General features: G+C 38.5%; 1 protein-coding gene across 1 annotated transcript in view; it reads right to left on the reverse strand.

The window, feature by feature from the left end:
* The window catches only part of cacng2a (calcium channel, voltage-dependent, gamma subunit 2a), a 65,098-nt gene extending 55,639 nt beyond the window's left edge, over nucleotides 1-9,459 (reverse strand). The window contains exon 1 of the mRNA XM_052549941.1: nucleotides 7,831-9,459. Coding sequence (XP_052405901.1) covers nucleotides 7,831-8,056 — 226 coding nt within the window. The 5' untranslated portion in view covers nucleotides 8,057-9,459. The remainder of the gene's footprint in view (nucleotides 1-7,830) is intronic.
* Nucleotides 9,460-13,534: the final 4,075 nt, after the last annotated feature.

Genomic DNA, 13,534 nt, shown 5'->3' on the forward strand with positions numbered 1-13,534 from the left:
CTTTATAAAAGACTAATTGAAATTCAAACGTGCTTTGGAAGTCGATGGTATGTGGGTGTAAGGTGTAAGTTGGGGTCTCTGATCGCATCCCCTCACTTTAGTGATGCATGGTGTTTGGGTTCCTCTCTGACACAAAGCTAATGCGCTGTAATGGATTGCAAATGAACTGTGCCAAGGACACCACCAATTCATCACACCTGAGAGGGCCGCAGATTCCACTGCCGCTAACTGGGGGAAAACAGCAAAACACATTGACTTAAAATGAATGGAGCAGATATAGAGTTAATCAGCATTTATGGCGGGATTTCCTCTAGCGGCTTTAAATCTGCAAAATGGCCATCAGAGTAGGGGTGGAGGGGGGATAAATGAATGATCTCCTTTAAACGTTATCACAGAATTGGTCTAATGTCTATTGTGTAGTGGAAATGAGATCAATTCTTTATAATTGGTCTTGTATCACTGAGATTTTGTCACTTCACACAAGAGTACAGACAGAAATTCTAAATGACCACACAACTCTTTGTGTAGAAATGCATGTCGAGTTTTTAATTTTTTATTTATTTTTCTTTAGCATGTGTTGTAAGAAGTCAGAAAGGAATTGATGCTGTAAAGGAACATGATGCTCTATTCTATACAATTAGACCTATATGGAGCCCTTAATCTAAAAAAACAGCAACATTAATCTATATTATTTATAATCCAGGTCTTCTGATTAATGAGATCAGTGAAAAACTGACAGAAAAATCTCATCTTCTTCTTAGTCTAATTCTAATAGCATCATAACGTTTTGCTGCACCATATGTGAATGCATTTTTAAAAAGTAGTTTGGAGTCAGTAAGTTTTTATGGTTTGAAAGAAATTAATAAATATATTAATGAATGATGCATTCAATGGATAAATAGTAACAGTAAAGAATTAACCTTATTACAACAACAACAACAAAAAAAAAAAAAAATATTGGAGAATTTTGGAAAATGGAAAACAGAATCAGTCCCTCTGCTTGTCTGCCCTATTACATTCATTGATCAGCTTTAATCAGTGATGTTACACTGTAGAAGCCATTTCCACACACACAGATCCTGGGAGTGTCCTCTATTGATCTGTTTCCTGGGTTATAGTGCAGAGACATCACACGGCACACCAGGACCAGAAGCAACCAAGATTTTTGAGGAACAGGTTTCCCCTGATGAAGGCAGCCCTCAGCTCCGGAGAAGATGATTGGAGGAATGATGAATAACCGTGACACGACTGTCAAAAAGTTACATTTAAGACCTTTTATAATTTCACCACACCATGTATAGTTTATTACAAGGACTCTATGATCATTTAGCTTTCCCTTATAGTTTACAAATGAAGGAACCAAAGCAAAATGAATGCAGAAAGACTCTTTAAGGGGATTTTACTCATGCAGATGTGCTTCCTCAGTAGGGGGTCAACTGAGTGGGGAAAACCGAAGTTCCAGAATAGCATGAGTACTACTAAACATAAACCTGCCAACCATCAGGTAGAAAGAAGCAAAAGCAGGAGAGAGAAAGCAAGCGATAGAGAAGAGAGAAGACGAGAAATGAGATGTGGAACAGACTGTTCTGTTGCACTCTGATCACTGCCGTCACATTCAACCTGCTTTCAGAGCTGAATCAGAATGAGGATGATTCAAGTGGTATTCCACCCGGGCCGTCTCCCAATCCAATATTAATAATGCCCCTGAGACCCTCATTATGTTCCTTCCTATCCGAGCGGCAGAGGAGAATTTTGTCCTCTGATACCAGCAGAGGTTGTCTAGATGTCGCAAAAAAAGAAAAGAAAAGATATGCTGTTTCGTGTCCTGCATTTGAGAGGTTCAAAATGAGAACCGGCTTGCCAGGACATTAGTTCTAAATAAGATCATTATTCTTTTAAACAAATGGCTTCTGTCATTTTTTAAATGGACAGTGCAGCAAAAAAAAAAAAGAAAAAGGTTCTTCATCATTGAATCACCCTTATGTCTCCCATATGACTTTCTTTTTTTCTGTGAAACTCAGTAATATACATTTATAACTGTTTTATCTGCAGTTTTCTATTTTCTAAGTGAACAATTACAAATGTAAACCATGTAAATGTAAATCATATGGCTTCAAAAGACTTGGAACATTTTTTTTTTTTTTTTGAAAGTCAAATCGATTTAGAATTACATGAGGGCATAAAGTGAGGTCACAATTTGGACATACCCCTTTAAAATATAGAAAAAGATACACTAAAATTGTGTCCGTAAGATATTTTAAAATGTTTTTGAAATATGCATTCATTTGATAAAAAAAATACAGTGCAAACAGTGCAATAATGCTGTGAAATATTTTTACAGTTTAGCTGTTTCTAATATTTTAAAATGCACTTCATTTCCACAAAGCTGAATTGTCAGCGACCACTGTTGCAGCCCTCAGTGTTACGAGATCCTAGATTTTTTTTTTAACAATGTAAATGTCTTTACTGTCACATTGCTCAATCAAGTGAATCCTAAATCTACCTAATGAACTTTTGTGAGCTTCCAGTAATAATTTTTTTTTTCATTTTATCAACTGTCATCATTTACTCACTTTGCTGAACATATCAAACTAGAAATATGACACCTTAAAACTGTAATGATCATCTGACAAGGCAACGAGAAAGGCACTAAATGAAACCGCTCTTCTCTTACAGGTTAACCTGACAGGATGTTTTTTTCTCCTACTGTTCATCACATCTCTGGTGTTTATAGGATAAGTGGATCATAGTATTGAAGTGTTATAGAGAGTGGGCATGCCAAATAAAATATGGTTGGACTTTTGCTTTGGTAAGTGTAGAGCTGAACTGGGATGATTGTTTTTGGGCAAGGGGCCTGTGTGAGTGAACTGAAGCATGCAGTAGTGTTGTAATACTGCATAATGCCACTCCGGACCCGGGTCATTAGCTGGGTAGATCCATGCCAGGCTGGTAATCCTTATCTGATCAGTTTATGAGCGTAATCCGTCTCTACAGCAGTGCCAGGCATGGCTAAGACCCACAGCTTGTCTATCTATATCGCACATACATAAAAATGTGAACTTTTGAAACCAAAAAGTCTTTCACATGACCATCATGATTCACAAATACTAGCACAACATGGCCACACTGGTTCAGTCGACCTGGATGAGACCTCACACACACTTGCTTACAAAAAGCAGATTTGTGAGTATGAACTAGCGAGAGGTGAGAAAAATGCACGAGTATTTTTCACCCCTCCTGCTGAGACAATGCTGGTTATCTCTTCAAACAAACACTTTGGCTGCATGCGAGTGGAAAACTTGTGCAGGAAGCCCATTCATTAGCAACAGCCCCCCGTGGCCTGGAAAATATTCACAGCGACTCGAAGCATTCAGGAGAATGATCTGTCTTCTTGGGAAAGTTGCTGTCACGGAGATTCAGAATGATAAGTGTTGGGTATGCGAGGAATATAACTGTGCCTCCTTTGTCACTGTTCTTTGCTGCGCTGCTTCTGTGCTCTCGCTGTACTGTACCCTCACATCCATTGTTAGCGTAATGAAGATTAATAACGCAGATTACCTGTAGTTCTGCTGAAGTTCACTTGGCTCTGAGTCACTACAGTAATGGTGGCCCACCTTATACTGTACTAGCTTGTGTTCTTTCATGGCAATGTTTGTTCATGTGTCCATGCATGCACTGCAATGTCATGCTGATTCATATTTGCTTCCACTCACTATAGGGACATATTCTAATCTGCAGTGGCATTATAATGGCTCTGTGGGTGTCCAGAACAAGACCTTAACAAGCTGTCATCTTTCACTGAGAGGTGCAGTAACAGAAATGCATTGTGCTTTGCTTTTGTGTTGTAAAAAAAAAAAATAGTAGAAACTTCGGCCTAATTATCTGGTTTGGCACTTTTTGCTTTGTGATTGAGGATGGAAATAAAAAAGTTCTAAGTTGAAAATGTGCAGTGGCCATTAAAAGTGTTTGGACATTTAAGCATAGTTTAAAAGTTTATGAATTGTATTAGATAACAAGGTGTTGAACTAAGTGGCATCTGCAAACAAAAGATTCTAGACTTCACATTTCTTACTATAAAAATGACTTTTAATCAGCTGGATTCATGGTCATTTAAGATTCTTCGAGTCAGCTTAGCTCAAGATTAACCAGCGGTGTAGTTACGTTTTAAATCCACTAAACTTTGACACTCAAAAGAAAAGGCCCATTGTACTGTGTTAATAAAGGAATGTTGTGTATTGATGTTTCACTGGTGTTTTACCTGTGTTGAAATATGCAGTGCATAGTGTTTAGGCTTAAAGTAAAAGCCTGTAAACTTGACAGAAAATGTACTGGCAATTTTCTGACAAGACATCATCCATTTCTTTACAGATTATTAGCAGTGTACATTTTGTCCTCATTTGTGTCTGTGTCTATTGTATTATCTTTTAAAACAAACGACAAATGACATGCTTTTCTTAAAAGTGTGCTTGTGCTATTTATTTTAATAAATGCCTCTTGGTTTTTATCTAATGACATCCATATGTTTTTAAGTATGCCTTTAAGGTGTTGAAACATTGCAAATTCATTAAGAACAAAGTAGATCCGCTGACATTAGAAATAAATGCAAATGAACTGAAAGAAACTGAAATATATTAGAATAACAAGTGAATAGACACATGACCCAGCTACAAGAATAGCTTTAAGTTTCTAGATAAACAGGGCTCTCTATATATTATTTGCTCAAAGCAGACTGGTGTGTCCTCTATTATTGACAATTGCTTTATTTTAAGGGTTGGATTTTAATCTACTGGATATACAATACTGTTCAGAAGATCTTTATTTTATTTTTTTAAGATTTACTTTTATTTAGCAAGGATGCATTAAATTTATAAAATGTGACATTAATAATGTTAAACAACACCAACAAAAAACTTAAAATGTATGCTGTTCTTTTGAACTTTCTATTCATCAAAGAATCCTGAAAAAAGGTTATCCACAAAATTATTAAACAGCACAAATGTTTTGGGCAATGATAACAATAAGAAATGCTGCTTGAGCACCAAAACCAGTGAATTTGAATGATTTTTAAAGGATCATGTCTGTTGAGTAATTTAACATAAGTATATATATAACTGTTGTTTTACATTGTAATTATCAGCTTACCAACCCCCCAAAAATGTACATTTGTGTACAGTACATATAAAGATGCTTATGCTTTCCAAATACTGGCACCAAGTGAAAAGAACCAATTCATGTAGATTCTCTCAGGAAGTTATAATGCATCTGACTGAGCCAAGCTGTAGAAGATATGCAAGTCTTTTTGTAGGTGTGATCCTCTGGATTGGTCTATAGTGTACTTCATACGGGGGCGGGTGCGAGAGTAGATGTTAAATATCTGAAGCATTGCTAATATTGCTGAGGACAGTCCAGCGAGGGTGTTTCCCCTCTCTCATCAGTTTGGAGCACTCCAGGGACAGATTACACTAACACTCTTGCCCACCTGCATGCTGTAAATCCATTCCTCCCCCAGCAAATCATCTTCTGCACTGGCCACTGAGATTTACATCCTGGCCTGCCTACACACAGTCTACGAGATGGCAGTGCAAGACGGGCTCTGAGAGGCGGCACCTGATGGATACAACCGTGTAGGTTGAGGGATAAGTGTTATTTACTGTTGCAGCTAATTGCTTTTGTCATAGTCTGAGCATGAGATCTGTGTGAGCCTGAACTGAGAACAGAAGGAATAGAGACGTTTCACAATTAAGCAGCACAGTCCTCTTCTAATTAAGACTTATCGTAGACCCACACCTAATTTTGCAAATGAGCTGGCTGTAATCAACAATTTAAGTGTATGTTCTACTATCTAAGTGTGTTATTTATTTAGTGATCACTTTGCCTGTTCAAAAACTGTAGGATTTTGTGACGCACACAGAAAGGCAAATGTTTCATTCTTCTGGGTTCAGTTAGGCTGGCAGTTTATTAGCTGAACCGAATCAAATGGTATTGCTGTTTCAAAGAATTTGACCTCAGTGTACAATATCTGTGTAACTGAGAGCTAAAATGAATCACAGACTGACTACCATGGGGAATTTTGTGGTGCCAGTGACACATAGACGCAATACGAAAGCTATTAGGAAACATTTTATGTGGAAATGTTCATCAGGCCCCACTTGGATGGTTCTCATGAAGCACCTTTTGATCCAAGAGATTCCTACACATCAAGGTTGTGCGCCTTGAGTCTTTTAGGTCATTTGACAGAAAAACCTTAAGGATGAACTGACAGACAAAATTAAAAAGCAGATGTTAAGGACACACTCACAGATGTGATCAAAGTCACTTGACTTAGTGAACATATGGCTGTGAGAACTCATGCTGTCATAATGATGATCAAGATCAACATCCAGTCTTCCCAGTCTATATGCCTTGTAGTTTAACTCATTTGACTGTATATAATGCCACATGGGCTTTCCTCAATGGTTCTTTCTGTGCTTTAGAAGCAGCAGAGGATGTGTACAGATAGCATATGGTCGAGTGCCTCAGAGACCCAGGCCATCTTCTGTGCCTCCTCTGAGCCCTGGTGAGGATGAGGATTTGTTATGCTCTGTGACCTCACAAGGTGACAATGCTAGGCCAAAGTCAGCAGTCAGTACAGCCACTGAAGCATGACAGGAAATCAGCAGTCTGTGTATGTTGACCTGACTTACAGAGAGCATTTCTAAACATGGTGCATGCGAGTAGTGATTTCTTTTCCAGGTGGAAGTCCCAGTAGTGCACACATGCATTTATCTGCATTTACATCCATATCTTTTCCCTGTGGGAAAATCCATCTTAAAGGGATAGATAACCCTAAAATGTAAATTTTTGTCATAATGTTTTCATCCATTCTTAGAAATAATGGTTCTCAAAAGAGGATATTCTACAGCTATGCCCTATAGCCTCTCTCTCTCTCTCTCTCTCTTGGTTCCTTTTCCCACTGCAAATACATTTACATTCATGCATTTAGCAGTCGCTTTTGTCCAACTTACAGTGCATTCAGGATATACATTTATTTTATTTTTTTCAGTATGTCTGCTCCCTGGGAATTGAACCCGTGACCTTTGCACTGCTAACGCAATGCTCTACTACTGAGCCACAGGAACAAATAACCTTTGTTGGAATTAAAATTATTTTTCATGGAATATAGGTGCCAATAAACAACTTTTTTTTTTTGTTTATCTTAATCTTAAATCCATATTCCTGACTTTCTTCTGTAGAACACACACACACAAACAAATATTTTTAAAAAAGTTATTTTTTGTGTTAAATTTTTTTTTCAAAAGATCTTCTTTTGTGTTCCACGGATGGAAAGTCATTTGGGTGAGCATATGATGACAAAATTTTTTATTTCTGGTTCAACCCAAAGATGCTTGAAGATCTGGTAAATGGTTTCCAGCTGGCTTAAGCTGGTCGTGAGCTGGTCCAAGTTGGTCATGAGCTTTATCAAGAATATATTAAACAAGTTAATAATAATAATAATATGTATTTAAAACGGTTTTTAGATCATGGCCATCTCAGACCAACAAGAAACCATTAACAACTTCCTAAGAGACATCAGTGTGTTTGAACTATCTGGCGAAGTAGACCCTGTTTAACGTTTTTACGCATCAGTTTCAGTATTGTGCGCCGCTGTCGCTGTCCGTGGTGCTGAAGGCGGAGCTGTTAAACAATCACGAGAGCAGCAGGCCTGAGATGCGTTTCCGTAACAACAGACAGGAACACGTGTGCACATGCTGAGATGGACCCTCTAATGCAAATGGGGGACCGCTAAACGTCATCGGTGGATAAACGAGAGCAAGATGAGAGTCGTCTTACCTTCCAAGCAACATGTCCTCCACAGTCCCGAGTGGGTCATCACCTCTTCGTTCTTCTTGCTGGTCTCGTTCTCGTTGTTGCTCTTGATCTTACACACGCCGCGCGAGTACAGCCAGTAGTCCGTGCCCACCGCGATGGTCATGAGACTGAAGGCGGCGAACGCGCCCACCGTGGTCAATAACATCTGAACTCCGCGGTCAAACACACCCATGTTGCCGCATTCCATGAAAGGGGGACCCCCTTTCCTCTTGATGTATAGGAAATAAATATTTGAAAATTTACGGGACCAAACCAAATTTAAAAAATGGGATATATTTGAGCGAAAGGAGGGGGAAGGGGGAGGATGCGGTAGGAACCTTATGGTTGCGTTTGGGTGAGAACCGATTAAGGAAGAAATAGGTGAGCCTTTGTGGCTTTTTCGTTTGTTTTCGGAGTGGAACGGTACGCTTTCCGCACTGTTCCAACAAAGAGCAATATTACCGTCCTAAATCGTTTGTCCTTGTCTCTCTTTTTTTCCTAAACGAGTTGAGATATGCAGCAGCTAGTGCTACAGCTTAAACTTACATGAACATTCACGCTGCAAAGCCATTAATCAAAGATAATAATTAATTGCTGAGGCCTTTAATAATAGCCTGAGCATGTCATTCAAGCGCCACAGCAGTTAAGCCAATGTTGAACAATACTCAGTTTTAATTATGACAATTTAGGCGCGTAGATTTGATGTGTTAGGAATTGAGGATAAATAATGGTTTAGGAAGAATGTGAGATTCAGACTGGCGTTGATGGAGCAGTGGAAGGCGTTGCTTCGGATCGGAATATATATATATATAAACAATTCGATGTGTATCAACAACTGTTGACCTATGTAGCTGTTTAACAAACGCTTTTCTCTCTTAATATGGCTAAGTAAATCCTAGTCTATTCTTATCAAGAGGGTAAGAGGCAGAGAATAATAAAAAACCCGAGAGGATAGGGAAAGCTCTATTGAAGTGCAGGAGCAGAAAAATATATATAGCCTATATAGGATAGATGGATGGATGGCCAGGATAGTCCAGTTCAAAAATCAACAAAAAGAATGTCCAGGTGATTCTAAATCTGCTGCATCTCTCGCTTCAATCTGAAAAATCAAGTCAACGATGGAATGAGAGAATTCATCAAGAACGAAACAAAAATGAGCAAAATTGAATAATAAAATAAAGCACTACTATATATCCTTTTTCCTAAAATTCTGATCCCCAGTTTCCATATGTATCTCCTAGCTCTTTGAAGGTTTCTTCCGAAAATGGCAATCTGCTGTTGAATATGGTGCCGTCGAAGATCCGGTTAGAGCAGGGAGCTTCCAGCAGAACGAGCCGACCATTACTCGTCATAGAGCCGGCTAGAAGAGACCGAGAAGGCGGAGGCGCCGGAACTGCTGTGGTACACACCCGCCACTGATGCTCGCTTATCCAGATCCGCGCTGGCTTTCTCGCACCCAGAACCGTCCCGCGTGGAGAGCCCTTGCGCCATGTAAAAGACAAGAAGACCTGAGAATGAGGAACGTGGTGTGCTGGGAAAGGAGAATACGGATCTGCTTCTGTCCTCTTTGCTTGTGTGCTAGTGAATATTTGGGAAAGGGATGTAGGCAGGCGTGCTGTGGCTCAGAAAGAGGGAGGGAGAGAGAGAACGAGAGAGAGGGAGCGAGAGAGAAAATTATACCATAGAGAAGGGATGTGCGGCGACAGAAAAGGGTGCAGTTAAAAACTCTTATTTGGACGGAGCGAAAGATACGGATATGAACTCGTTCTCGAATTAATGTAGTGGATTTGAAACGATGCTTACATGCTGGGTTGTAGCAGACTAGCCTACATGTTATGTGGATTATGTAATCAGGTTTTATTGACAAAAGAAGATCATTTTATTACTAGCTGTAATAGCCTACGCTACATTTAAATATACAGGAAATCTACACTCGACCATATACCTGATCATTAACCTGCCTATTATAAAGACGTTTTAAGACACATTTTTTTGTTATTTGTTTGTCATGTATAACAAATTTTAATATATATATATATATATATATATATATATATATATATATATATATATATATATATATATATATATATATATATATATATATATATATATATATATGAGATGGGACTTCTATTTTGTATGATTCTAATTTTAACGAAAAAATGGTTATCAGCTCAGACGATCGCAAATTCTGTTCGCGAGCGTCAGGGCATTCTTTTAACAATTTCACGTATTTGCACTTGCTGAAACCTTTGATAGTCTATGATGAATGGACATAAAAAATGACACAAACTTATGGTTTAAAAAGGGTCGTCCTTGCTTTTGCAGCATTTCAATGGTGTTCACACAATGCATTATCATAAGCCATTTATTTTCGATGCTATCCAGCAATACATTTTTATTGGCTTATTTGCTATTCATATTGATTGTATAATATTAATAAATCATGCTTATTAATTGTCCTATTGCCCAATTCATAAAGCATACATGTATCTCCTGTCATCAGTTAGTTCAATGGTCCACAATAAATCAATTATCTGATGAAAGTAGGCTAACATACAGTATTGGAATAGCTTTGTCTAGTAAAAACTAAAGTGAGAAAAAGGCTTATTCCCTAATTTGCACCAACTGCTGTGTAAAGGAATGCCAAGCCGCATAATATAGCTTGTTACCGTGCTAGAGCCTCCTTCAGAGCCCTTTTAAGTTTCATGCATATAGCAACCGACTCTACCGCCCCCTTCTCCTGACCAAAGGACATGCTTAAAATTCTAGTCTGGTACAGCGCTAGACCACTCCGGATTCAAAGCGCAGACAACAGATGAGGAGAGCACACTGACAGATACAGAGTGGAAGGCATGGGAATAAAAGGGTAGTGGATTTACTGAAGCAGGGAATTGTGGAGTGTGTTTTCAGATTTGTAGAAGAGAAAAATATAGTATATTGGACATTTGTTTGTGGTCTCAAGCATAAATACATCATAAGCTATGGTTATCATTGGGAGAAGAAGGATGGATGTAAATGTAATGCACCCAAATACCTTAGTAAACATAATATGCACAAACTAATGTCAGGGGCAAATATGATAGAGGTGGTGTTAGAGCATGATCAAGTGGTGCAGACTGGCTGGTCTCCATCATTAGTCTCTGTGTGTTTGCCCGCTCTGTTCCTGCACACTAATCCGGCCTCTATTAGCTGTGTCATGATCACTGGAATGAACAATGAGCAAACAGTAGTTCTGGCTTTGGGTTCTGGAGTTTGTGATCTACTGTGAACCAATAGGGATTGATTAAATGGACATAAGTTATTAGGGATTTTAGAGACAGAATTATGCAATTAATGCTGGAACATATTGCTGTGTAGCATCAACATATTATATAAAATCCCAGCCATGTTAGTGTTGCAGAAATCTGCCTGAAGTGAACCTATCATGGGCAACAGAGTATATTTACTGTGAAATATTACCTGAGCTACCGCTGTGCCTATTATCAGTTTATGGCTAATGTTTTGAGGTGCGTGGAGTTTAATATCAGAGGCTTTAAAGTGATACAGAAATTCAGTGCGGCTCCATTATCCCTGAGCAGTGGGGGGGCCATCATGTGGTTTTGGAGATGCTGCTAAAACGGCTCTCTGATGGTGTGGCTCCTGCTGATTCTGGGCTTCACTGGCAGATGGAAAACTGGAAAATCATTCCCGACGATTGAGGTCCATGTTCAGAGTACATACTTCCCATGTGGACCTTTAATGTCAGCTAAACATTAGCCTGCAAAAGACCAGCGCTAATCAACTGCTTGTTAAAACACCCCTTGAGCGTTGGCTTAAGCAATGCTTAAAGTGAATTGTGCTCTGCAGAAGAGAGAGAGGGAGCGAGAAAGAGTCGTGGAAACGCAAAAGGATAAGGTAGCTCTTTGAACTGCCTCCTTTTTTGTGATTTCATTAATTGGATGTGATTATGTGAAGTCACTCGGTAAAACTCGCCTCAGGGCACACTCTGTCTTAGGGGCTGATACTATTTCCCTCTTCTGTAGGTCCTGTAGATAATTGATACACTGGTTTCAATACACCTTGCTTTTGTGTTGCCACGTGCATTTGGTCTAACACAGGAGTCTAGATCTAGACTTTTTGAGGTCTGAATAAATCAATCAGGAACTAGTGCCTGTATAGTCTTAGTGACACACCTTTCATTTTATGTAAAAACTGCACTTGTTAAAATTACAAATGACCTGCTTCTTGCGTCAGATCAAGGCTGCAACTCATTGCTAGTTTTACTTGATCTTAGTGCTGCGTTCGACACCATAGATCATGACATACTCATAGATAGATTACAAAACTATACAGGTATTCAAGGGCAGGCTCTAAGATGGTTAAGATCCTACCTGTCCGATCGCTACCATTTTTTTTATTTAAATGGGGAGTCATCTCATTTATCACCAGTAAAATATTGAGTGCCACAAGGATCCGTCCTAGGTCCCCTTCTATTTTCAATATACATGTTGCCCCTTGGTAATAGTATTAGAAAATACAGGATTAGTTTCCACTGTTATGCTGATGTCAGCTATATATCTCAACGAGTCAAGATGAAACTTTTAAATTATCTAAGCTAACAGAGTGTGTTAAAAATGTAAAGGATTGGATGACCAATCATTTTCTCCTATTAAATTTGGATAAGACAGAGATATTATTTATTGGACCAAAAAAAAAAAAAAAATTGTACACAGAATCTAGTAGACTACAGTTTGCAACTAGACGGATGTTCTGTTACTTCCTCTACAATCAAAAATCTGGGTGTTATATTAGACAGCAACTTGTCTTTTGAAAACCATATTTACCATGTTATTTATTTATTTAACCAGGAAAGAAGACTCACTGAGATTAAAATCTCTTTTACGGGAGTGTCCTGGCCAAGATCGGCAGCTGAGTTTACATAGACAATTTTACATCAAAGTTACAACACACAAACATAAACAAACATCATTACATAGATATAAAAACATGCATCTGATTAGAAATATTTACACACCATTAATTTACTCTGATGATTGTTTAATAAATATTTAAAGTAACCACAAGATACAAAATTCTTCAACTTCATCTCAGTCTGGAGAAGATTCCAATCCGAATTACAAAAACTGCATTCGGCCTCTAGACTGGACTATTGTAATGCACTTCTAGGTGGTTGTCCTGCATCTTCAATAAACAAGCTACAGGTAATCCAAAGTGCAGCAGCTAGAGTCCTTACCAGGTCAAGAAAATATGATCATATTACCCCAATTTTACCTTCTCTGCACTGGCTACCTATTAAGTTCTGTATCAGTTACTAATTATCATTACTTACCTATTAGGCCCTAAATGGTTTCGCTCCTGCGTAACTAACTAGTCTTCTATCACGTTACAATCCATCACGCTCCCTAAGGTCACAAAAGGCTGGACTTTTGGTCGTTCCTAGGATAGCAAAGTCCACTAAAGGAGGTAGAGCTTTTTCACATTTGGCTCCCCAACTCTGGAATAGCCTTCCTGATAATGTTCGGGGTTCAGACACACTCTGTTTAAGTCTAGATTAAAAACACATCTCTTTCGCCAAGCATTCAAATAATGCATCTCATAAATTGTGACTGCAGTTGCATCTGATCAAATGCACATTATTATTCTTTAGCTTGGGTTAAACTAATTATAATTATTATTTTTT

This window comes from Carassius gibelio, chromosome B3, assembly GCF_023724105.1.
Source record: "Carassius gibelio isolate Cgi1373 ecotype wild population from Czech Republic chromosome B3, carGib1.2-hapl.c, whole genome shotgun sequence".
Lineage (NCBI taxonomy): Eukaryota > Metazoa > Chordata > Actinopteri > Cypriniformes > Cyprinidae > Carassius > Carassius gibelio.